Here is a 23714-nt window from a genome sequence, read left to right on the forward strand (position 1 = left end):
TTGTCAATTTGAGGCTGCCGAGTGAAGGGGTGGAGTCTAGCCTGTCAATCAGGTCACAGCTGGATGACCTCCGCTAAGGAGGTAAAAAGCTCACTGGAGGCAGGAGACAGGCTCTCTGCGAGACAGCTCTGTTGACAAGACACATGGAGCTACACTAGAGCTCTGGAGCTGGAGGAGCCGCGTAGAGACCCTTACTGGCACTGAGATGTTCACACTGCCACTGGCTCACAAGGCTTTCCACCACTGGCCTGTGATCTTCCTGCACTTGGGTCATTGCATGTGTTCTGTGCGTCTAAAGAAGAATGTATAGACTGGTATCAGACATGTGGGCTAATCTCAGACTCATGGACTTGATCTGGACGGGGCTGGCTATTTTCTCAATATTCAATTGCTTTTGTACATAAAGCTCTTCCTTATACACATGAATGTCAGTGAATTTGTTTCTCTAACACAGGTGCCAAGGATGCCTGTTAGAGTGGCCAAGTGAGGCTGGGCAGTCGTGAGTGCTGGTGAGGGAGCAGGTGGTCTGAGGTGGGTGGGGGTGGGGGGTATTAGTCCGGGTGGACTAGAGAAACAAATTCATAGACACTCATATGTGTATAAGAGTGAGCTTCATTTACAAGAGTCCTTGAATATTGAGAAAACATCCCAGCCCAGTCCAGAAGTCCGATATTAGCCCGTGTGTCAGATACCAATCCATTAAGTCCTCTTCAGACTCACGCAACACATGCAATGACGCCGAGTGCAGGAAGATCACAGGCCAGTGGGTGGAAAGTCTTGTGGAGCCACTGACGGTGGCAGCATCTCAGCGCTGGCGTGGGTCTCCATGTGGCTTGTCAACAGGAAAGTTTCCCAGGCAGACTGTGTGCCCCACCTCCAGCGAGCTATTTATCTCTGTAGCGGCTCCACATGAGGTCATCAAGCAGCCACCTGATGGACAGGCTCAACTCCACCCCTTCCCTCTTAATCCTCTTAAGTTGACATCAGATGATGAAACGACCACAGGGCGGTGGAGTGGGAGGCACAGGCTCAGCCAGCAACTCGCCTTACAGCTCCTCCACTCACCGTGGACGCAGTGTCTGCGTCCGTGAGGAGCACGGGGCACCTATTAAGCAACGGGGAGGCTGATTTGAACACACCGCAGAGGAAAGGACAGAAATAGGAAGAGGGAGCGGCCCAGCGAAAAGCTCAGAGACGGATGGATGGAGGTTTAGCGTCTGGCGCCTTAGGGCCGCTCAGAGGTTAATGTTAGCAGAAGACGGACTGTGACTGCCCCTCTCCCGTTCTAGCTCATTTCCAGAGTCTTTCCCAGAGGAATGTGGAAAACGCTCCCCTCCCTCCCTGTCTCTGTCTCCGAGGAGCACACTGTTCCCGCTCTGCTGACCTCTGAGGAGCCTCAGATGAAACAGCAGCGCTTATCCGGGTGTGTGGCCCAGCCAGGCAGCTGGCAGCGTTCTGGCCCCGCTGTGATGGATGTGTGTGTGTGCGTATGTTCGTGTGTGGCGCCCACAGGCTGGTGTCAGCTCTTCACAGACACTCTCTTGTTAATGAAGGCGCCTGTCCTAGATACCGTCAAAGCACATTTCCACGATGTCACTGCCATCGTGCCCATCCCGACTCAGAGCGACCCCCGAGACGTGACCCCAGTGGGTTTCTGAGGCTGCGGCTCTTCCCGGGAAGAGAGAGCCTCCTGTCTCTGTGTGTCTCCCTGGGAGCCGCTGTTGGTTTGGGACCGCTGATCTGGTTGTAGTTGGGGCCCCCGATGCGTGCGCCATCAATGCCACCAGGCTCCTTAATGGTGCCAAAGGCAACTTTTAAAATCCACTTAAAATATCACATCGTTATAGCACGTGGCCAAGCAGTTTGGGCTGAAATGCAAAACTTGTGCCCAGGCGCACACTCCCACCCATGAGATCAGCACGCTCCTCTTCAGGTGGCACTCGTAGCTCTCACTCTGACTCCTGGCATTCTCTGTCCTGCAGAGCTGGACTGGAAGGCAGTGGGGTTGCCTTTAATCTTTCGGTGACTGCGAGATCATGCGGTATGATCAAAACTTCCACATCGTGCAGCATGATCACAAACCAAAGTAAAGCAAACACACTGCCATCGAGTCAGTTCTGACTCACGGCGACCCTATAGCGGGGGCAGACCTGCCCCTGTGGGTTTTGGAGACTGGCAAGTCTTCATGGGAATAGACAGCCTCATTTTCCTCCTGCACATAATGAGAAGCGAAAGCCCCCCAGCTACATGCAATGTCAGGGAACCTCCCCGGGAGGGACGGCTGAAGTCACTTAGTGCTGGAACTAAGGGCAAGTGGCAGAATCCACTATCGGGGCTCTTTGCTCACGCTGTCTGATGGAGACACTATAATTAGCAAGGCGATGAGAAGTGGAAGGGAAAAGTGTAAACAAATGAGAACAAAATCATTCCCAGAACAGGCATTGAGTGGTGGGAGGCTGCGCCAGGGAAGACAGCCTGAGGGGACAGTGTTGACAGCGTCTAACTCAAAGCTCACTGGACCCAGAGTTCTAGCACTCAGATGCTTCTAGGCAGTCAAGGGGGACTCCCTGGGCAGCCTTGCCTCTAGGGGAGCAAGGGTATGCCTATGTTCTGGACACTGTTGCTTACCTTCGCTACAGGTGTGATGGGCTGGTACCCCAGCAGACTCTCCAGGCTTGGCTCTACTTGTCTGCACTTCCCTTTTTAAAGACAAATCTTTGGCCAATGAGCCCTTCTGGATCTGTTCTGGTGATGCAAAAAATGTACATTTTAATTTTTAGGATGTCCAAAGTAACCTTTAAAAGTGGGGTTTTAAAAATCCAGCATGTTCCCCTCAGGACCAATAATGAGAGTAGCGATACCAGGAAGGTAAGGGGAAGGTGGGGGGAGAAAGGGGGAACCGATCACAATGATCTACATATAACCCCTTCCCAGGGAGATGAACAACAGAAAAGGGGGGGAAGGGAGACAGCGGTTGGTTTAAGACATGAAAGAAAAGTCATAAATTATCAAGGGTTCCTGATGGAGGGAAGGTGGGGAAGGAGGAGCTGATATCAAGGGCTCAAATAGAAAGAAAACATTTTGAAAATGATGATGGCAACATTCGTACAAATGTGCCTGACACGATGGGATGTATAGATTATGATAAGAGCTGTACGAGACCCAATGAAATGATTTTTTTAGGAAAAAAAAGATTTTAAAAAATCAAGCATGTTATAAGAGCTGTAAGAGACCCCCCATAAAATGATTTTTAAATAAATAAATTACATTAGATAAAAAATCTAGCATGTTGTGTATTATTTGAATTTTCAAAAATATGTATAGTTTTAAAGGATGCAGAGCTAGAGGCCTCTCCATAACTAATGTTGATGCAAATGCCTTTCGCTTTGTTCATGAGGGAAATGGGATTGAGGGAGGTCAATTTTCACTCAGGAGAGGTTCTGCCTCGTCCTTCTCCCCGGGATATGCTGTTCCGCGTCTGCGTGGCAAGAACGTCTCTCCGGAAGGGCCTGTGAGCCCCTGAAAAGTTTCTGATGTGCCTGACTCCTCTCCATCGCTGTCCGAGTGCCTGACAGCAACGAGTCCTTTGCTGAGTGCATGGGCATAGCCAGACCTGACACCCCCGTCCTGTCTTCTGGACTGAACGAGAAGATTCTATGCCTGCCCGGCATTCCAAGAGTCCTTCGTACCCCAGTACGTAAACTTGTGCTGAAGATCATTCCTTGATGGTTGTACCACTACCGTGTCAGGGCGCTGCCAGAATCCCAAGCTGGATTCAGAAGAGGACCTGGCATGAGGGAGACTGGGGCAACATCACACGGAACTTGGCTGAAAGACAGAGGCTGCCGGGAAGATGCTTGCTTGTGTCTTGTGGGCCATATGAAGAAGCGCAACCATGTGGAGTCCTAACAAACTGGATGACGTTGCAAAAAGAGGGGATTCCAAGAACGCTTCATCATGCTCCCATGGGACCTGCGCACAGACCCAGAGATAAGTCAGGGGACCAGAGCAAGAGGATACTTACTGCATGGCTTAAAATCCGGAAAGGAGTGTTAGCATGGTGTCCTTTCACCTTCTTCTATCTCTGCACAGAGCAGATGATCCGAGAAGCTGGGCTAGATGATTGACGAAGAAATGCAACACCGGGACAGGACAGCTCTTTGTGCAGATGACACAGCCTTGCATGCTGAATGACTTGGGGCACTTGATGATGGAATCCTGCATCCTGCAAAGTGATCACAAATCATGTAAGGAAAACCGAAATCCTCACAACTAAGCAAGACAACATAATTATACACAGAGACAAGACCAGTTGGTTAAGATTTCCGTTTACCCGGTGTGGTAGTTACATAATCTGCTGCCAATTTGGGACTAGTAAGAGTGAAGGAGTGGAGTTTAGTCGCAGCTTGATGACCTCATTTAGAGGCACAAAGGAGATAATAGCTCACTGGAGGTGGGACACACGCTCACTCCCTGCAAGACATTCCTGTTGACAAGACACACTGGAGCTATGCTGATGCCACCCAGCACCTCCTCAGAGTGCGGAGACCCACACCAGTGCTTAGATGCTTCCACCACCACTGGATCCACAAGACTTCCCACCCACTGGCCTGTGAGCTTCCTGCACTCGGCGTCATTGCATGGCTGCATGAGTCTGAAGAGGAGTTTACAGACTGGCACTGGACGTGTGGGCTCATATAAGACGTATGGACTTGATCTGGACTGGGCTGCGATGTTTTCTTAATGTACAATTGCTCTTTGACATCAAGTGTCTATGAATTTGGTTCTCTAGTCTACCCGGACTAACACACTCAGATTCTCTATGGAAGGGCAGTCAAAAATTATAGGGCATAGGGCCTTGGACAGATCTGCTGTGTATCATCTATTTTGAGTATGAAAGACCAAAGCTGCCACTGTGAGTCCTAAGGCCTGCGAGGCCCAGCCTATGGTATGTTTACATTGCCTCGCGTGCAATAGGGAGCTTGGCAATGAATGAGGAAACGGGGAGGCATTGGTGCCCTTGAATGAGAGTCTTGGTGAATAAAATGGAAAGTACCACAGTCTGGCTCTGGCAAACAAACAAAGCAGACTTTATTGCCGTCCTTTGGACATTTGTCCAGGCCCTGGGAAAGGACACCATGCTTGTGGGTTAGTCTGGGTTCACTAGAGAAACAAATTCATAGACACTCATATGTGTATCCGAGAGCACTTGATATCAAAAAGCAATTGCACATTTAGAAAACATCCTTGCACAGTCTAGATCAGTCCAAGTCCAGTATTACCCCATATGGTGATATTAGTCCATACATTAACTTTTTAGACTCACACAGACATGCAATGATGCCAGATGATCAAGCGGCGATAGAAGTAGCTCAGTGCTGGCGGGGGTCTCTACATGGTTCCTCCAGCTCCAGGGCTCTGGCGCTCTTTATGTGGTTCATTGACAGGAATGTCTCAAAGGGAGTGTGGGTCTGGCCTCCAGCGAGCAATTTTTCTCTGTGGAACCTCCAAATGAGGTCATCAAGCTGCAACCTGATTGACAGACTAAACTCCACCGCTTTACTCTTTATAGTCTCAGGTTGACACCAGCAGAAAACCCACTGCCATGCCCATAAATGGCAACTCACAGGGATCCTGTAGGACAGAGTCGATGGTCCTGTGGGTGTCTAAGATTATTAGCTCTTCATGGGAGTTGAAATCCCACCGTTGTCCCTGGTAAGTATGGGCAGAGGGGGATCTTCCAACAGATGGATCCACACAGTGGCGTCTACAAGGAGCCCAAGCAGAGGAACAATTGCGAGGATGGGGCAGGACCGTGGAGTGTTTGCTTCTGTTGTACGCCGGGCTGCTATGACTCAGAGTTGTCCTGCGGGGTGACTCAGTGGCTAAGTGCTCACTTCCTAACCAGAAGGCCGTTGGTTCAGATCCTAAGCCAACTGGTAAGAAAGCCCTTCTCTTCGGACAGCTCAGCACCCTGCAGACTTGATGGAGCCCCATCCGTTGGGCTTTTGACACCCGTGTCTGCGCCTTGAGCCACTCGGTGGGAACAGGTTTGGGTTTCGTTGTGCCCTGTGTTCTCAGCCCTGCTATTGGCTGCTGCAGTTCATCTGCTCTCGGGAGAAATGACCTTGCCCCTTGAAGGCCTGGGAAGAGGGAGGGGCTGTAGGTTCTGTTAGTGCGAACGACATCTTCTTCAAAGCTGCGCCCCTACGATGGTTTAGGGAAAGAAAGCCCGCTTCAAGAGAAAAGCGCCGAAACTTTTACTTTATGCTCGCTTCTTCCCTCCAGTAATACTCTTCTGCTCCCTTGGTGTATGCTAATAGGAGGGGATTGAATTTCCGGTGTATGCTAATAGGGGGTGTCATTTCAGTGATTAGCCCACTATGTGCAGGGCATTCACATAGTGTTTGGCCTTAGGGAATAAAGCAAATGTTTCAGAAAAACAAAAACAAAATGTTTCAGAAACCATATATATATGTGCATATGTATATATATGTGTGTGTGTGTGTGTGTGTGTGTGTGTGTGTATTGACAGCTCTCCTGATGCCAGGATGAAACTGTCATGACTAGTAGAGACATAGGCTGAACACCTGGCAGTATCTTCCTTAAACCACAGCAGAGGGTAAGGGGTAACCTAGTTGCTTGCAAACATCTAGCCTGACCACGTAGTTCTGCTGTGAATGCCTCAGGGGGGTGGGGGGTGGTGGAGGAGCAGGTGTTGGAAAGTATCTTCCATGGCAGAGTTCTGATTTGTCGTATTTCTTTTGATTGTTGGGTATGTGTTTTTTCTTCTTCTTCCCCCTCCTTCATTTCTGCAAAATGCAGAGGAAACTCCCTCTGAGGTCGCAGTCACACATTAACGGCTGCCACAAACCCTCTTGGCATTCTGTAAACGAGGCTTCTGGAGCAAAATCATTAATTTGCGAACTGTAATTTTTTTTTCTTTCTTTTCTGTTTTTCAGAACAAGGAAAAGGCAATCTGCATGTCACCTCCTTAGAAGATGCAGAATGTCGCCGCCCCAAGGAACGCCTTTCTAATGGCAAAGGCCCCGCCTCGCTTTCCAAGTCTTCCCGCAGCCTCCCCAGGCGGCACACCCTAGGCGGGCCCCGAAGTTCCAAAGAAATCCTGGGAATGCAAACATCGGAGATGGACAGGAAGAGAGAAGCTTTCCTGGAGCATCTGAAGCAGAAATACCCCCACCATGCCACCGCCATCATGGGCCACCAGGAGAGGCTGAGGGACCAGGTATGAACGCTTGTCTTTGCAAAACCCATGCCAGCACCGGGGCCAAAAGGAGCCCCGCCATGCAGAGGGGACAGACGCACGAGGGCACTGTGCCTTCTAGTGCTGAGTCTGCTCTTTCAGGCTTCGGCCAGAGCCGACCTGTTGGAAAGGTTTGACCTGAGAGCTCGGCTCTGTCCCCCCAGGAAAGACCCGGCGAGCCTGTGTCCCTGCGTTTTGCCTCAGCCACTTTTCTGTAGGCCAGGCGATGAAGAAGTCACCACTTCCCTGAGTAAAGCAGGGGACCGACCGTGGGTAACATGCACGTAGCAAAGGGATGCAGGGGTGGCACCGGCTCGACAGAACCACACGGCACGTGTGCCATCTGTGTCCTCATCCCCGCATCCCAGCGTGCCTCTTCCAGTCACATGGCCCTGCGAGTTGAGCACCACACACTGCAAGCTGAGAAGCGAACGTACGTCTTCGGTATAAAAGGGGGCGGTAGACGTGTGACAGACCCCTTAGGAAGCCGGCGCTGGGTTTTGTTCCAGCGCTTTTTCTCTCTCTAATCACAGATGGGCTCCTCTTGCCTATACTGCCTTCTGCCGGCTTCGGCTACTTGTTTTCTCTAGTCGGCTGGACAGCCACGTGACTGCCCCACCCCCCTTCAGACAGGTAGGGGACATGTCTTGTTTCTGGGCTCTGTGCAATTACTTTTTTAGCAGACAGCGTAGATTGGGAGGGGGGCACCATGCGAAATGTGGGTGCCTCTCCCCTGACCCTTACTGGTATGTTGTCAGAATGACCTTCTGAGCGCAGGGTCCAGATGAACCGAAGCCCAGAGCACTTAGTGGTCTGCGAGGGGCCTGGGGAGGAAGGCAGGCCGCTGTTATCCTTGCCACTGACGTAGAAAGGCAAGGCCGGCGCATGAAAGTCCCTTCTCTGGCAGATCGGTTAGTTGTGGGACGGGACACCTCGCTTGGCGTCCAAGGATCCGTGCAAGTGGAGGCTGGCCTCTGCCGGAGCCCCCTGACATCTCCGCTTTATCCGCCAGCCAGGGTGGTTCCCAGAGTCGACCTCCTCTTCCTTGGGCCCTCGATCACGGTGCCTTCAACACTTGAAACGCGATTGAGCTGCACGTTTGTCTGCTTCCTTGATCTCTTTGAAAAGAGGAGCGGTTTATCTGTGTGTCCAGATTTCTTATCAGTACCAGTGTACATGCTCCGGTCTAGCTGGAATTTTACTGTAGAACTGGGTCAGATGGGGGAGGGAGGGAGCATTCAGGAACGAGAGGAATGTTGTGTGTTCGGTCTGTGCTTAACTGCACGCTCGTTGAATCAGCCCTTTCTTGTGACCCTTCTGTGTGTGTGTGGGGGGTGTCCAATTGTTTACAGATGGGCTTTGGGTCTCCACTCTGGACCCCCCATGTTCACATTGAAATGGTTGTTTGTTTTGGCTATTTTGACACCTGATACCTGATCCCATTGACTCCATGATCACACAGGCTGGTGTGCTTCTTCCATGTGGACTTTGTTGCTTCTGAGCTAGATGGATGCTTGTTGATCTTCAAGCCTTTAAGACCCTAGATGCTATGTCTTTTGATAGCCAGGGACCATCCGCTTTCTTCACCACATTTGCTTATGCACCCATTTTGATTTCAGTGATCATGTTGGGAAGGTGAACATCACAGGTTATTAGAACAAAAAGTTCTTGTGTTGAGATAGGGCTTGAGTCGAGGTCCGACGCCTGTCTCCTATCTTAATACTTAATCTGTAAATATATGTACATTGACCTATATCCCTATCATGATAAATGAATATATTTGCATCCTAGTATTCTTTCAATACTAGGGTTACTCCCCACTTCAGTAGAGAGTACTGTGTCTCGCTGTGAGTCACTTTGTGACATATGTTGACTATATCTTATCCAGATCACGTGAACTCAAGCTCTAAGAGAAGGTATGCTTATGGTTGGCTGATAAGTTGGGGGTCTTACAAGCGTTGGACATCAAAATCCTTGGGTATCCCATCATTCCACTCTCTTCTGAGCGAAGTAATGTGGCTTCCGCTTTTCGAATCTGTCTGCGCTCTGAGTACCTAGGGCAGTGGTTTTCCACTTCCCTAAGGCCACGACCCTTTCATACAGTCCCTCATGTGGTGGTGACCCCCCAACCATAAAATTAGTTTTGTTGCTACTTCATCACTGTCATTTTGCTCCTGTGATGAATCAGGCGACCCCTGTGAAAGGGTCGTTCAACCCCCAAAAGGGTTGAGACCCATAGGTTGAGAACCGCTGACCTAGGGGAAGGGATAGTGTGTGTGTGTGTGTGTGTGTGTGTGTCTGTCTGTCCCCCTCTAGGGACAGCAGAAGGAGGGAAGAAAGCTAGAGAATTGATTTTATTTTGAGTCCAGGCTAAGTGTGGAGGGTAATTCTTCAAACAGAGTACCATGAGTTAAGGGTCCTGAGAATTACAGGTGTTGGTCTGTCAGACACGACAAGACTTTTCCGTGTGAGAAGCACTGTAAGGATGACTGTCACCATCTCTATGTGGACTGTCCTCATGATGCCATTATTGTTGGGAGAGGGGGGAGGTTTCCATTGTAATATGCAGGTTGTCAGGGTGCAGGATTTAGGAGAAAGCACTCTATGGGCGCGTGTTTTGATCTGTCCCAGCCACGTCTGCTGTGGGTGTGGCCCTGCTACAGTCAGGCATCTGGTGTACCAGGGCCACTGTTGTTCCACAAACTGACCACTGGAAAGAAAGGAGAAAATACTGGGTGGACCAAGGGAACGCGTGTTTCTAGTACTAATTCTCAGTGATCGACTGCCATCCGCGCAGTCAGAAATAAGAAACTGAACGCAGGAAAAGCTAACGATTCATAGACACTCTTATGTGTCTATGAAAGAGCTTTCTAGACAAGAGCAATTGAGCATTGAGAAAACATCCCAGCCCAGTCCAGAGCAGGTCCAGAGGTCTGATATGAGCCCATATGTCTGATACCAATCTATAAAGTCCTCTTCTGACTCATGCAACACATGCAATGATGTCCAATGCAGGAAGATCACAGGCCAGTTGGGTGGGAAGTCTTGTGGGTCCAGTGGTGGTGGAAGCATCTCAGCGCTGGCAGGGGTCTCCATGTGGCTTCTCCGGCTCCAGAGGTCTGGCTCCATCAGCCGCTCTCCATGTGTCTTCTCCACAGGGATGGTCTCCCAGGGAGTGAGCAGGGAGAGAATACAGGAGTTCCCAGACCCCTCAGGAGAAGGCTACACCCACACAGAGACCTCATTGGCTATATCCTGATTGACAGGCTAGACTCCACCCCTACACTCTCAGTCCTCAAATTGACACCATATTATATAACTACGGCACATGCATACATTTGTAACTTAAAAAAAAATCTGATGTGCTTTCCCATCCAATCTAAAGACTAGGAGACCTAAACCAAACCCAACCCACTGCCATCATCCGGTCAAGCCTGGCTCATAGCGACCCTATATAGGTTTTCCAGAACTGTAAGTCTTCGCGGGCGCAGACAGCCTCACCTTTCTTCACGGGCACAGCTGGTGGGTTTGAATGGTTGACTTTGTGGTTGGCGGCCGGTGCCTCGCCCACGGCGCCATCAGGGCGGAGACATGAAGATGTATCGACAAGAACACTAAAGGAGTGAAAAGCAGTGGGGACGAGCGCAGAGCCGTTAGACTGTACAGGAGGGCCTCATCCGGCTCCGCTCCCAGGCCAGCCTCTGCTGCCGCCTGGGGGCTACTCCAGGCCACCGGAGCAGCTCCTCCTTAGCCAACCTCTCCATTGGCTGTGCAGGTCTGCAAAGGCCAGGGTCGCTCTGAGTCCCCCCCCTCCACGCCCCCAGCTTAGTTTGCCATGACTGAGCGTTCTCCACTGCAGTCAAACGTATCTGGCACTGAAAGGGAACCAGGCTGCCGATTGGGAAACTGAAAATAAGGAGAATATCCATCACTCTGTTTATTTATAGACATCTCGAATCGTGGCTCCTGCTGTCTTCTGTTTCTTAAATCTTTTAAACAACCTCTAAGAGAATGTTATCTACTGGTAAAGAGCAGCATTGTACAGACTCATATATGAACAGCAGTACAGAGGGCACCGCTCAACTCACTCTCGTATAACAGTTGATATACTGGAAGTCTTCAGCTCACATGGGCTTCCAAGGTCAAGGAAGTAGACTGCGTGGAGTCTTCTGTCAGGCAAGGCAGGCAGTCTGCTTGCAGGCAGCAGGCAGCAGAGAGCAGGGTGGGTCAGCAACAGTCAGTAGCACAGGAGCTTATGGAAGCAGGCTGGTGCTATCTTGAACTCAAACACGGTGATGGGGATCCACCAGCCTCAGCTCCAGCAGTGTACTCACCAGCAGCACCAGCAGCACGGCGATGCAGGTCTTGAAGGAACCGCAAGCTCTAGTGATAAGATCCACAGGTTGGCTGTGCCCACAGGTAGTGTGGCACACAGATTGAGACAGAAAACTAGCTAAAGCAGTGGCACTCTGGTCCATTCACCAGGGAGCAAGAGGGACATGGGGTGCAGACCATCTCTATTGATCTCGCGGATCCTCCAGTCAAGCCACGACCGCATTAAACTGTGACCACCTTTTCCTACTGCCTAGTTGGCACAATAAACCTATCCCATTTCCCTTCCAGAGAGTCCTTCTCTTTTCCTTTCCGCCCACCTTCTCTCCTTCGCTCCCTGCCCGGGGGCCACCCCTCCTCTTCACAGTCGTCATCGTGGTGAACAGCCTGTTGTGTCTTCTTTTTCGTTTCCTTTTCCTTTCTAGGAATGCTATTATGACGTGCTTCTCTCCATGAGATTGATTAACTTTGCCGAGTGTGATGCCCTCCGGTTTGGTCTATGTCAGGAGGTGTTTGCCTGTGTCTTCATTGTTTTTAGAGGTGCAGAATATTCTCTTGTTTTGTCCCCCCATTCCTCCACAGATGGGCCTTTTGGCTCTTTCCATTTCCCTGCCATTGTATAACTTGCTGCGATAAACAGGGGTGGGCATATACCTGTTTGTCTTTCATCCTTAATTTCCTTGGGATATAGACTGAGTAGCGAGTTTGCAATGCCACTTGGGATTTGTCTGTGCATTTGTGTAAGGGGGCACCATCGTGGTTGTACAAGTCTGTGATCCCGCCAGCTGGCAGTGCATGAGGGTTTCAGTTTCTCCACATCCTCTCCAGCATTGGTTGCTTCCTGTTATGTTGAATTTTACCAAGCATGTCAGTGTGAGATTAGGGGTGCCTTCTATTTTTTCTTTCCAAGACCTTTTTATTGGGAGCTAATACAGATACCATATCATTTCCCAGCCTTCCATTTTGTATAGAGGGTCATCACTGGGGGCGTAGGCCCTGTATAGATCTCACAAATGTATCTTGGGTTCCCACTGTCATCCATAGCGTTCTGCAAACCATCATCTCACAGTTTGGGTTCTGATATGATTCCCTCCTTGGGCTTTGGCTCGTATGATTTATAATCCTTGGGTCACGAATGATGATGTGCTTCCTCCATGAGGAGTTGGTTGACATCTCGGTTAGGTAGCTACTTGTTTGGAAACAAGTCTTTTCAGACCCCAGACCCTTTTTTTATCTCACAGGGGAGCACCATCTAATTTCTTCACTACATTTTGCCATAGCTTAGGGGTGATGGAAAATGACCACAATCAAGATACCGAAGAAGAAATGCAATCTTCAGGCCTTTAGAATCAGAAGAGCAAGTCTCAAGATTCAGACACTCAACACTAGACGTGAGTGCCTGAAGGTGGCAGAACAAAGACATCATTTCTCTGCCGCCTTCTCAGAACGCATGAAAAACAATCGCATGAATTAGCGCCCTGGTGTGTGGTGCGGTGGGTTAAGCGTCGGGCATCTCAGCAAGAGTCAGTCCCGCAGTTCTAACCCAGCAGTCGCTTGGTGGGAGAATGACAAGGCTGTTTGCTCCATACACACCACGGTCTCGGGAACCCTATGCAGCAGTTCTACTCAGTCCTAGAGGGTCACTATGTGTTGGTATCACCTCATTGTCTTGAGTTTGGGGGTTCAATAGGAGGAGAGAGAGGAAAAAATTCTAACAAAGTAAACATGTTGAGTAAAGCAAGAGAAGTGGTCAAACTCTGTGGAGATTAGGGACCATCAGTGTGTTTGACAGGAAGATAGAAGGGGAAATGGAGCCAAAGGAAGAAACGATGCTACCAGTAAGGTCAACATTCTTGCCCTCATCTGCAAACCAAGGAAACTGCTCCATGCACCTCGGGGTTCTTCTAAGACAGGGAGCAGTGATGGCCAGGTCAGTTCACATCCAGTCACAGAAAGACTGAATTCAAGGGCCGTGGTATTATATAATCTGGTGTCAACCTAAGATAACTAGCCTATCATTCAGGTCACAGCTGGATTGACCTTGTTTGGAGACACAACAGAGATAAATAGCTTGCTGGAGGCGGGGTAGACACTCTTCCTGCGAGACATTCTTGTGGACAAGCCACATGGAGCTACACGCTGATGTAGCCAGAGCCCTGGAACTGGAGGAGCCACTTGGACACCCACACCAAATGCTGAGATATCTCCATTGCCACTGGATCCACCAGACTTTCCACGCACTGGCCTGTGTTCTTTGTGCATTCGGCATCATGTCATGGCTGCGTGAGTCTTTAGAGGAATTTATGGACTAGTATTGACATACGGGGTAATATTGGCATTATGGACTTGGCTGAGATGTTTTCTTAGTGTACATTGCTCTTTGATATAAAGTTCTCTCCTACACATGAGTCCCCTGGATTTGTTTCTCTAGTCTACCCAGACTAACACAAGGGTCTCATGTGAACCTCACAGATTTGTGTAAAGCCACAAGTGTGAAGAGTGCAGAGTGGCTTTGCTTTCCTCCTATTTGGGCAGAGAGGCCATTAGATGTCACTAACCAGTGACGGGGTATAAGCTGCGTGCGCTGTCTCCCTGCTTCTGTGCCCCAGTTTCTCAGCTTGATGGCGCCCTTCAGCAGGAGTTTCTAATAAGGAAGGTGCCCGTAGTAGACTTCTGCTTGGAAACAGAGGACTCATCCGGATAGTCAGTTTCAATCATGCATAGCAAATACAACTCTTGTTCTTTGCTGCTGTGATCATTATATAAACATTTGTCAATTTGAGAGGATTAAGAGCAAAGGGGTGGAGTCTAACTGTCAATCAGGTCACAGCCAATGAGGCCTCTTTGTGGGCATGACCTTCTCCTGAGGATTCTGGAAACGCTGTATTCCTCCTTGGAGGCAGGAGACACTCTCTCAGCCCACTCCCTGGGAGACATTGCAGCTGACAAGACATATGGAACTACTATAGAACTCTGAGCTGGAGGAGCCACATGGACACCTACGCCAGCACTGAGACGCTTCCACTACCACTGGATCCACAACACTTCCCAACCTCTGGCCTGTGATCTTCCTGCATTCGGTGTCATTGCATTTTTTGTGTGTGTGAGTCTGAAGAGGACTTTATAGATTGGTATCAGACATATGAGCTAATATTGGACTTAAGGGCTTGATCTGGACTGAGCTGGGATGTTTTCTCAATATTCAATAGCTCTTGTATATAAAGCTCTTTCTTATTCACATATGAGTCTCCCTGGATTTTTCTCTTTAGTCTACCCGGAATAACACAGCTGGTAAAACACAAAAGCACCTCCTTTCTCATTTGTAAGAGAAGTGTCTGCCGTGCTTTAGGAACCTCTCCAGAGAAGCCGTCCTGACTTCCTAATGCAAGTGACTTCCATCTGGTAATGGGGCCGTTCTAACACACGGATCCTCAGTCGCCAGGTCAGGGAAAGAGCGTGCCAGAGGGCAGTACACAGATGCTTAAACACGGTGACTCCGCCGATGTGGCACGTGCTGCTTCCATGCGTGGTAGCCTCTTGGTAATCTAGCTCTTATCTGTTGGGGTGTTAGGCACATTCAGATATTGAATCTGTTTCAAGACGGAGATCTCCCCCATTTTCTTTTGGCAACTCTCCCACGTGTAATTAATTGCTTCACCAACTTTGTTTGACTTAGTATATATCTACCCATCCATCTATCTATCATTTATCTTTCTACCTATCTATTTGTGTGTGTGGACATATGCTTCATCATATATCTGCTATATACAAATAAGGCATATCTATGTACACACACACAAAAAAAAACATTAACATCAAATTAACTTCCTCCCTCTGAGTGGGTGGTGGATTTGATGTGCTGACCATGCAGTTGGCAGCCCAACATGTAACCACTGCACCACCAGCAAAGGCTCAGTGACGGAAAACCCTAGATCTTTGCAAAAGTGGCTGTGGCGAGTTGACATTAATCAGACACAGAGAAAGAATCCGAAGAGCGAAGATCGTTCGTGACACATGGCTTCTGATCCATGGTTAATTGGGTGACACCAACCCCCTACAGTCGCTTTCCTTTTAATTAGTGTTGTGTGGGAGAGCAAGTGAGCACGTTGGGGAGCGGTGCTTTCTTAGGAAGAGGGAGGCAGAAACCCCAAATAGGTTCCATTGGAAGGCCTGCTGCAACGTGCCTGGGAGCAGGTGGGGAATGAAGGAAGTGGGGGAAGGGAGGGGGAAAGCAAGAACCCCGTGTGGCTGTGCTGTGGCAGGAGACACCCCTGGAAAGCAGTCATCAGCCAAGCCTGGACAGCACTGCCACCAAAGTAGGTGGAACTGGGTGGTGTTGAGGAATCTATAAGAGACGAGTGAGGGTCAGCGCAGTCCTAGCTGCAGGACTCATAGGGCGAGTGTCTACCTGGCCTTTCCACTACTCACTGATGGCACTCATCTCAGTGCCACCGTCCCTCTGCTCTCCTGCAGATGTTTTCTTGGATCAGTTCAATCTGTTGTTTATTCTGGACTGAAACCGGGAGCCCTGATTGGGGTTCTTGGCATGGGTTCACTGCCTTATTGAGAAGAGGATGGTGCTGGGGTTGCATAAAACCCACTGCCAGTGGAGTTGCTTCTGACTCTGTGATCTCGTAGGCCGGAGTGGAGCAGCCCCACAGCCTTTCCAAGGCTGTGGATCTTCACGGGAGATCAGGTTGCCTTGTAATATTTTTCTGGTTGAGAGTGGCTGCTTAGTTTGGCTAGGAGCCCAGTGCTTAACCTGCTGCAACACCGGGGCTCTTATATAACTGAGTGTATGTAGATGTGGTGGTTACATAATCTGGTGTCAATTTGAGGGTTACGAGTGAAGGGGTGGAGTCTAACCTGTCAAACAGATCATAGCCAATGAGACCTCTGTGTGGGTGTGAACTCCTTAGGATTCTGGGAACTCCTGTATTTCCTCCTTGGAGGCAGGAGACACTCTCTGCTCACTCCTGTGAGAAATCCCTGTGGAGAAGACACATGAAGAGAGGCTGATGGAGCCAGACCTCTGTAGCTGGAGAAGCTGCGTGGAGACTCACGCTAGCACTGAGATGCTTCCACTGCCACTGGATCCACAAGACTTCCCACCCACTGGCCTGTGATCTTCCAGCATTCGGCGTCATTGCGTGTGTTGTGTGAGTCAGAAGAGGACTTTATAGATTGGTTTTGGACATAAAGGCTAATGTCAGATTTAAGGACTTGATCTGGACTGGGCTGGGATGCATTCTCAAGATTCCATTGCTCTTGTGTATAAACCTCTTTGTTAGATACATATGAGCGTCTATGGTTTTGTTTCTCTAGTCTACCCAGACGAACACAGGATAGATAACTAGCTAGCTAGATAGATAGATTCCGAAACTCTTAACTCTGTGATGATTATCGACAAGTCCGTCAGTTTCTCTGAGGCATCCATTCCTTAACCTTAGAAGGAGACGAAAATTACTGTGTGGGGAAGATGCTGAAATTCCACTCACCGCCATCCGCTGCATTCTTGGTAGGATGGCATCGGTGCGCCCTATTGAGACAGAATCGTCACCAGCCTCCTCTCTCTCCTGAAGAGCCACTTGGGGTCCCCAGCTGCTGATCTTGGAGTTCTCAATCCTCTGCCTCACTACCCACTTCACACTACCAGAGCCCTTGCAATGATCAAAAAATCCTAAACTCAAAGTCACTGCCAGGGACAGGGAGTCAATTCCATTAAGACTCATGTGTGACCCTGAAGGACAGAGTGGTACAGTCCCAGTGAGTCCCGGAGACTCTGTACTGGAGTAAAAAGCCCCACTTTCTCCCTTGGAGCAGCTGGTGGTTTCAAACTGCTGACCTTTCTGTTAGCAGCCCAAGTGTAATTAATTACCCACAAAGCCACCAAGGTTCCTTAGGTGAGGATTAGATGAGAAAATATATTTACACTGTGGCTGATTTGGATACCTGTTAAAATCTGCCCATTAAGGAGGAAGCATTCAAGTTAGGACACCACAGCAGTGAACCTGAGGGCACGAGGAAAAAATGTAACTTTTAAATTGCAATGATACAGGCTTTTAAGAGTATGTTCTAAAGAATCCTAAATCCTCGGGCTGTTTGTTAATAGCTGTTGGGGGAAGCGGGAACATTCATAGAGAAAAAAATTTAATTAATTTCTCCACTGCTGGATTTATCCTATCACATAATATGCTCGTATCATATTTAGATCATATGACTATTGGGGCTGGAGTGGGGAATGAAATGTGTAGTGTTTCCCAGGTCTGTTTGGCCATTTAATTATTGTTTGGGGGACTCTTGTTTTATGGACACACCGTAGGAAATGCTCACAGATACTACACACACACACCCCAAAAGACAGATAAACCTGTCAGAAATAGTACTGGGAGCAACGATTCCTTGGGGGTACAGGAAGGGGATAGTAAGGGGAGATCTGATAGCAGAGATGACTGTATACTCCCACATGAGGGGAACGAATAACAGAATTGTAGGTGAATGGATTCGGTGTATGGTGTGAGGTTTGGCATAACACTAATAATAATAATTTATAATTCAAGAATAAGTGTTCTTGAGGGCCAGGGTTGGGGAGGGAGGAGATAAAGGGGAGCTGATTGCAAAGAGTTCAAGAAAAAATGTTGTGAAAATGATGGTGGCAGCAATTATCCAATTATACTCCACCTAATTGAATTATGAATTGTCAAAATATCTGTAAGAGCCCCCAATATAATGATTTAAAAAAAGGTTGTAGTTCATAATAGTGGGAGTGCAGTGAGGTACCTCATAGACTCACGATGACCCTGTAGGACAAGGGAGTACTTCCCCTGTGGGTCTCAGAGAGTGTTGCTCTTCAGGGAGTAGAAAGCTTCCTCTTTCTCCACTGCTGGTGGTTTTGAACCACTGATCTTGTGGTTAGCTCCTGCCTTCACCATCAGGTGAGTCAGAATTGACACCATGGCAGGGAGTTTGGAGTCTTGTGTGTGTGTGTGTGTGTGTGTGTGTGTGTGTGTGAAGGGGGGGAGGGAAACTTGTACAAAGGACACCCAAAACTGAATGAGAACTTTTAGAAATGGCAGAGGATTCCTACGACAGGAAGCTTGTCTTCGTCATCTTGCACCTCCCCTCCAAAACTCGGTACTTGGCTGAAATTATCTGTGGCAAGGACATGGAGGGAATCCTAAACTGAGTGGGCAGCCGGAACTCCGCATGGAGAGGGATATTCCCATACCAGAGGCAAGGAAGGAAGGCCACTGTTGAGAGGGAGGAGGGGGCCAAAGACTGGCTCGCTGGATGGGCGGGGCAAAGGGAGGAGGGCGGGGCGTGTGAGGAGGTGGGCAGCCCTGTGTGCAAGCCAGACTGCATTAGGTGTGCAAAGCCAGGCGAGAGACTTTTGTTAGCCTCGCAGCAAGGGAGCACCTAGCTCGCACCGAGGAGAAGGAGGGCGTGTGCGGAACAAAGGGAAAGTGTAGAGCAGGGGTTCCCACCTTCCTAATGCCACGAGCCTTTCATACGGTTCGTTCCTAGGTGGTGGTGACCCCAAGCATAAAATTATGTTCTTTGCTACTGTATCACTGTCATTTTGCTACTGTGATGAATCGCACGACCCCTGTGAAAGGGTCGTTCAACCCCACCACCCCAAGGGATCGCGATCCACAGGTTGCGAACTGCTGGTGTAGACATTAGCTTGTTTGAATGACGTCATCGCAGGAGGGACTCCGTGAGAAGAGCCAGGATTCTGGGCGGAGCCTGCTGCAGTGTGTGAGCCCTACCGCAGTTCGGCGGACCACGGTCACCGTTTGCCATTGTTTCTTCCGAGGCACCTCAGGGTGGACTTGACCTTCCAACCATTCGGCCATCACGGTCTGACACTGGCTTCATGCCTCAGGGCGGAGGGCTCTGGCTGTGGATGGGGCCTCGGCCACAGTTGGAAGATATCTCCAGATGATGGTGGGGGTGGGAAGGCTCTCCAACGAGTGTCGCAAAGGGGCAAGAGGGCCTTCTTTGGAGCCCGGGAACCTAATGGTGTCAAAACGTGATGCTCGAGGCTGACCACTCCCCTCTCCCTCCCCGTTGCCATGAGGAATGGTGGAGGCTGACATGATGATGTTACTTCTTTCTGGGAATCATCTGTGGGGCGACGGGGGGATGGGGTGGGGGAAAGATTTGAGGTGAGAAGGAGGTGTGGGTGGCTTGGGAGCTCAGTGACTGTTCTCAACACGACTCTGTAGCTTTCTCTGTTTGAAAATGCTCTCGAGTTGTCTTCACCTGGCCCACCATCCTCTCGCATTCCCATCTCAGCATCTGTGTTAGTCTCGGTAGACTAGAGAAACAGATTCATAGAGACACTCTTATATGTCTAAGAACGAGCTTTCTAGACAAGAGCAATTGAATATTGAGAAAACATCCCAGCCTAGTCCAGATCAAGTACATAAGCCTGATAGTAGCCCATCTGTCCAATATCAATCTATAAAGTCCTCTTCAGACTCATGAAACACATGCAATGATGCCGAATGTAGAAGATCACAGGCCAGTGGGTGGGAAATCTTGTGGATCCAGTGGTGTTGTAAGCATCTCAGCATTGGTCTGGCTCCATCAGCCTCTATCCATGTGTCTTCTCCACAGGTATGTGTCATAGGGAGTGAGCATCTGTCCTGCCTCCAGAGGGCTATTTTTCTCCTTAGCGCCTCCAAATGAGGTTGTCCAGCTGCTACCTAATTGACAGGCTAAACTCCACCCCTTCACTCTGAGTCTTCAGATTGACAACAGATTATGTAACTACCACAGCATCCTTCTCTGATCATGTGTGGTGGACCGAGTTCCTTCTTGGGGCCTTCTTCCTTGGTTCTTCGGAAGCACAGCTTGGGAGATTCCCACCCCTAAACTTTGAGGAATGAACTTTGCTGCCGTTCTTTGGAGAAGTCACTTGGGGAGGGGGAAGCCTTCCGGGTTCTTTCTATCCCGGAGGGTTTTGTGACTTTCTCCCCGCTCCCAGGGAATCTGTGTGGTTGATGCACATTTCCTACGTACGTGGTCAACCACTTGGTAGTTTGATAGCTTGGTGCGGGGCGGGGAGTAGGGGGGGGGCATTGTTTGCCTGGCCCTGGACCACAGTCTGTGCTGTGATTCGTCAGCTTTATTAACTGTAACTGGATTGGTTCATTTACTTGTCAGAAAGATGATGTGTAAAACTACCCAATAGGAGTGAAGGATTTGCGGTTCCCTGGTGGGGGTGGGTGGGTGGGGGATTATTAGTCTGTCATTCAGCAGGGAGAGCCCTGCCTTGGGATTGTCCAATTGCGTGTCCAATTCGAGATTTTTTTTTTTAAGGTGAGGAGCCAATCTCAAGACCAAACAGGTCAAAGCAGAGCATTTTGGTTTAGGGCTCCTGACAGATGTTACAAGGGGCCATAATTCAGAGTTCGATTGTTCTCTTTGATGGAAGGCTTGCCTTGGACTATTTAATGTTCAAATTTCTAGCTCATCAGTACTTATGCATAGTTTTTTTGGGAGCGAACAGAGAATGCAGCCTCTAAAACTCCAACGTTAAAATTTCTGTGAACAGCAATAGCAACAACAAAACCCAGCTTAAAAAACAATCAAGTGCAGGGTTGCCGTGTGTAAACCCATGGAAAGCCGTGTGTGCAACATGTGCACACACCTGTGCATAACATCGAGGGAAGGTTTGCTGGTTGTATACTTCCTCAGTTTTCATTGTATTCTACGAGAGCTGTTCGGTGCTGAATAAAATAGACCACAGTCTCCCGATGTAAGCATTTTCACCCCAGTTTTCCTAGTGTTTCTAATAAGCTTATATTTTCTGTTGTTCTGCTTCTTATTGCAATCAGATCTGTAGGGATCATACCTTCTTCTGAAACAACATCCTTTCATCCTTTGTCCTGTATTTGCATTTGTCTCCTCTGTGCTGCTCATCTATTTTCCCAAACATAAATGTGTTTATTACAAACCACGTACGACTTTTGCTTTTCTTCTTCTTCTTCTTAGCACAGTCTGTTATTTGTTGTTACTTAACGGGAGAATCCATGCCATTGGCATTTGGTTGAACAATTGACCACCACTGGTATATTCTGTAAGAACCCTGCGAGGGCATCCGTTAAGTGCTTGCTGCTCACTGAGAGACTGGGCATTCAAATCCATCCAGAGGCTACGCAGGAGACAAGACCTACTCTCCGAAGATACCCCAAACACCAAACCCAGTGACTAAGAACAATTGTATAAGGACTGAGGAGAACTTTCCCCTTTGGTTTTCCGAGGCTGTAAATCTTCACAGGAGCAGACAGCCTCATCTTTCTCCTGGGGAGCCGCAGGTGGAGTGAAGCACCGACCCTGCAGCCAGCAACCGAGCACACACCACCTGGGCTGCACTCCCTTCACCCCCTTTGGGGCAGTTCGGCTCTGGCACCTGGGGTCATAGGAGCTGCAAATGAAAAATCACCCAAACAGCAGCATAAGACTGGCGTCGGCTTCTTCATCTTCACTTGACAGCAACATGTGGGTTTGGGTTCCCTCTTGGTAAATGCTAAATGATTCCTTGACTGGAGACCCTTGGCTAGCCGTGTCTGAAGAGATGGTTGGGTATTCCAAGTGAAGATGGCCCTCAGACAGTGGGAGCACGTGAGCCCAGGCCAGACGACAAGGTGGGACACCTGCACATTGGCGTTATCAGCACGGTAGCAAAAGCTGGAAAGAAAAAACACAGTGGTCGATCCGCAACAGCAACAACAGAGGTGGGAATCAAGTATCCGGGCCTAGGGAATTAGCGCAGTCAGGCTGTTCCGCTTTGTTAAAAAATCCAAGGGCCCTGATTCTTTGGCCTCCACTTCTCTGTGTTCTCGACTTACTATATATAGCCTATACCAAAAAAACACTAAAAAAACATAAAGCACTCCCCCTCACCCCCATCCTGCAGTTTTCTTAGAAGAGGACTTCAGATTGCAGGTACAATGGAGAGCTTGCTGTGCTCCCAGCATGCACTTGGCCTTGTCCACATCACTGTGGTCAGCTTGCCCCGGGGCTTGTGAGTGCACAGCCCTTGATGGGAATAGGTTAGCCTGCCCTGTCCTTGTCAGCAGGCAGCATCCAGGCTGCAGCCAAATAGATGCTGCTCCTGTTCCTGCTGTTGCTGGGGGCCTGGACCCTCCTGGGCACCAGGACCGTATGTTGAGTTGGTGTACCTGCGAAGATCTGCAGAGGGCTCATCTTAACCCTTGGCGTTCCAGTATGCATGTTCAGGTTGCGTCTCCTCAGGAACACCTCCCAGCTTGCTTTAGTGTAGTGAGGATTGTGCTGTCCCCGACTAGGAGTACAATGCCTGGTGGTTACGTTCCTAGGTTTGGGGTTCAACTCTTGGGCCTGCTCAAATTCAAATGTAAATGCCAACATGGGGTTGCTCTGCAACCTTGATCAAGTTACTGAGACCCTCTGAGACTGCCTTCTCTGTTCGTAACACGAGGTTAATCATCGTTCTTCCAATGGCTTGTTCTTGTGAGTCTTAATTAAGTATTGGTTATTGTAATTTTTTTTTCAATTTAAAGAATTCTCTACCTGCAGGAAAGTGGTTTAGTGTTAGGCTGTTAACCAAAAAATGGGTGGTTCTCTGTGTGGAAACAATATGGAAATTTTCTTTATAAAGATTGTGAACCCCACGGGGGCCAGTAGAGTGGCCCTTTAGGGTGGCTATGAGTCGGAATTGGTGCAAGAGAAATGGGTTTGTAAAGCAGCAAAATTCGGGCCATATATCCATCAGACTCAACCTGTCAGCAAATACCTGTGTCCTTACATTTTCCTGAGCTTTTTCCAGTAGTTAGTTTTTGACATTTCTTCTACCAAATAGCTTTGTTGAAACAGACTCAGGACTAAGAATCCTGTTTGCCGACCTAAGTCAATCATCAGGGGATATGATGGTGTTGCTAGGTCGAAACCCAAAAAGACAGTTGTTTTTAAAGAGTTAAAAGTGTCAAGCTTCAAGTCCCTTAGTGTGGGAAATCGCAAAGTCCTTAAGGCTCTGTCAGGACTACCGCTTATCTCATCTGCTTATCTCATCGGCAGATGCCTGTAACAATTGAGATGGCACTGGGCACCTGCAGCCAAGCCTTGGTGC

The 23714-nt window shown here is 49.1% G+C and overlaps 1 protein-coding gene across 17 annotated transcripts in view; it reads left to right on the top strand.

The window, feature by feature from the left end:
* KIAA1217 (KIAA1217 ortholog) overlaps positions 1-23714 on the top strand; it is a 944408-nt gene that overhangs the window by 576137 nt on the left and 344557 nt on the right. For 16 of the 17 annotated variants that reach the window (XM_075552493.1, XM_075552494.1, XM_075552500.1 and 13 more), the window contains one exon: positions 6963-7246. In XM_075552493.1, coding sequence (XP_075408608.1) covers positions 7133-7246 — 114 coding nt within the window. In that variant the 5' untranslated portion in view covers positions 6963-7132. Of the gene's footprint in view, positions 1-6962; positions 7247-23714 lie in introns of those variants that run through there. The other variant, XM_075552498.1, reaches the window with a different exon arrangement.

The sequence above is a fragment of the Tenrec ecaudatus genome, chromosome 6 (assembly GCF_050624435.1).
Source record: "Tenrec ecaudatus isolate mTenEca1 chromosome 6, mTenEca1.hap1, whole genome shotgun sequence".
In the NCBI taxonomy this organism is placed as follows: domain Eukaryota; kingdom Metazoa; phylum Chordata; class Mammalia; order Afrosoricida; family Tenrecidae; genus Tenrec; species Tenrec ecaudatus.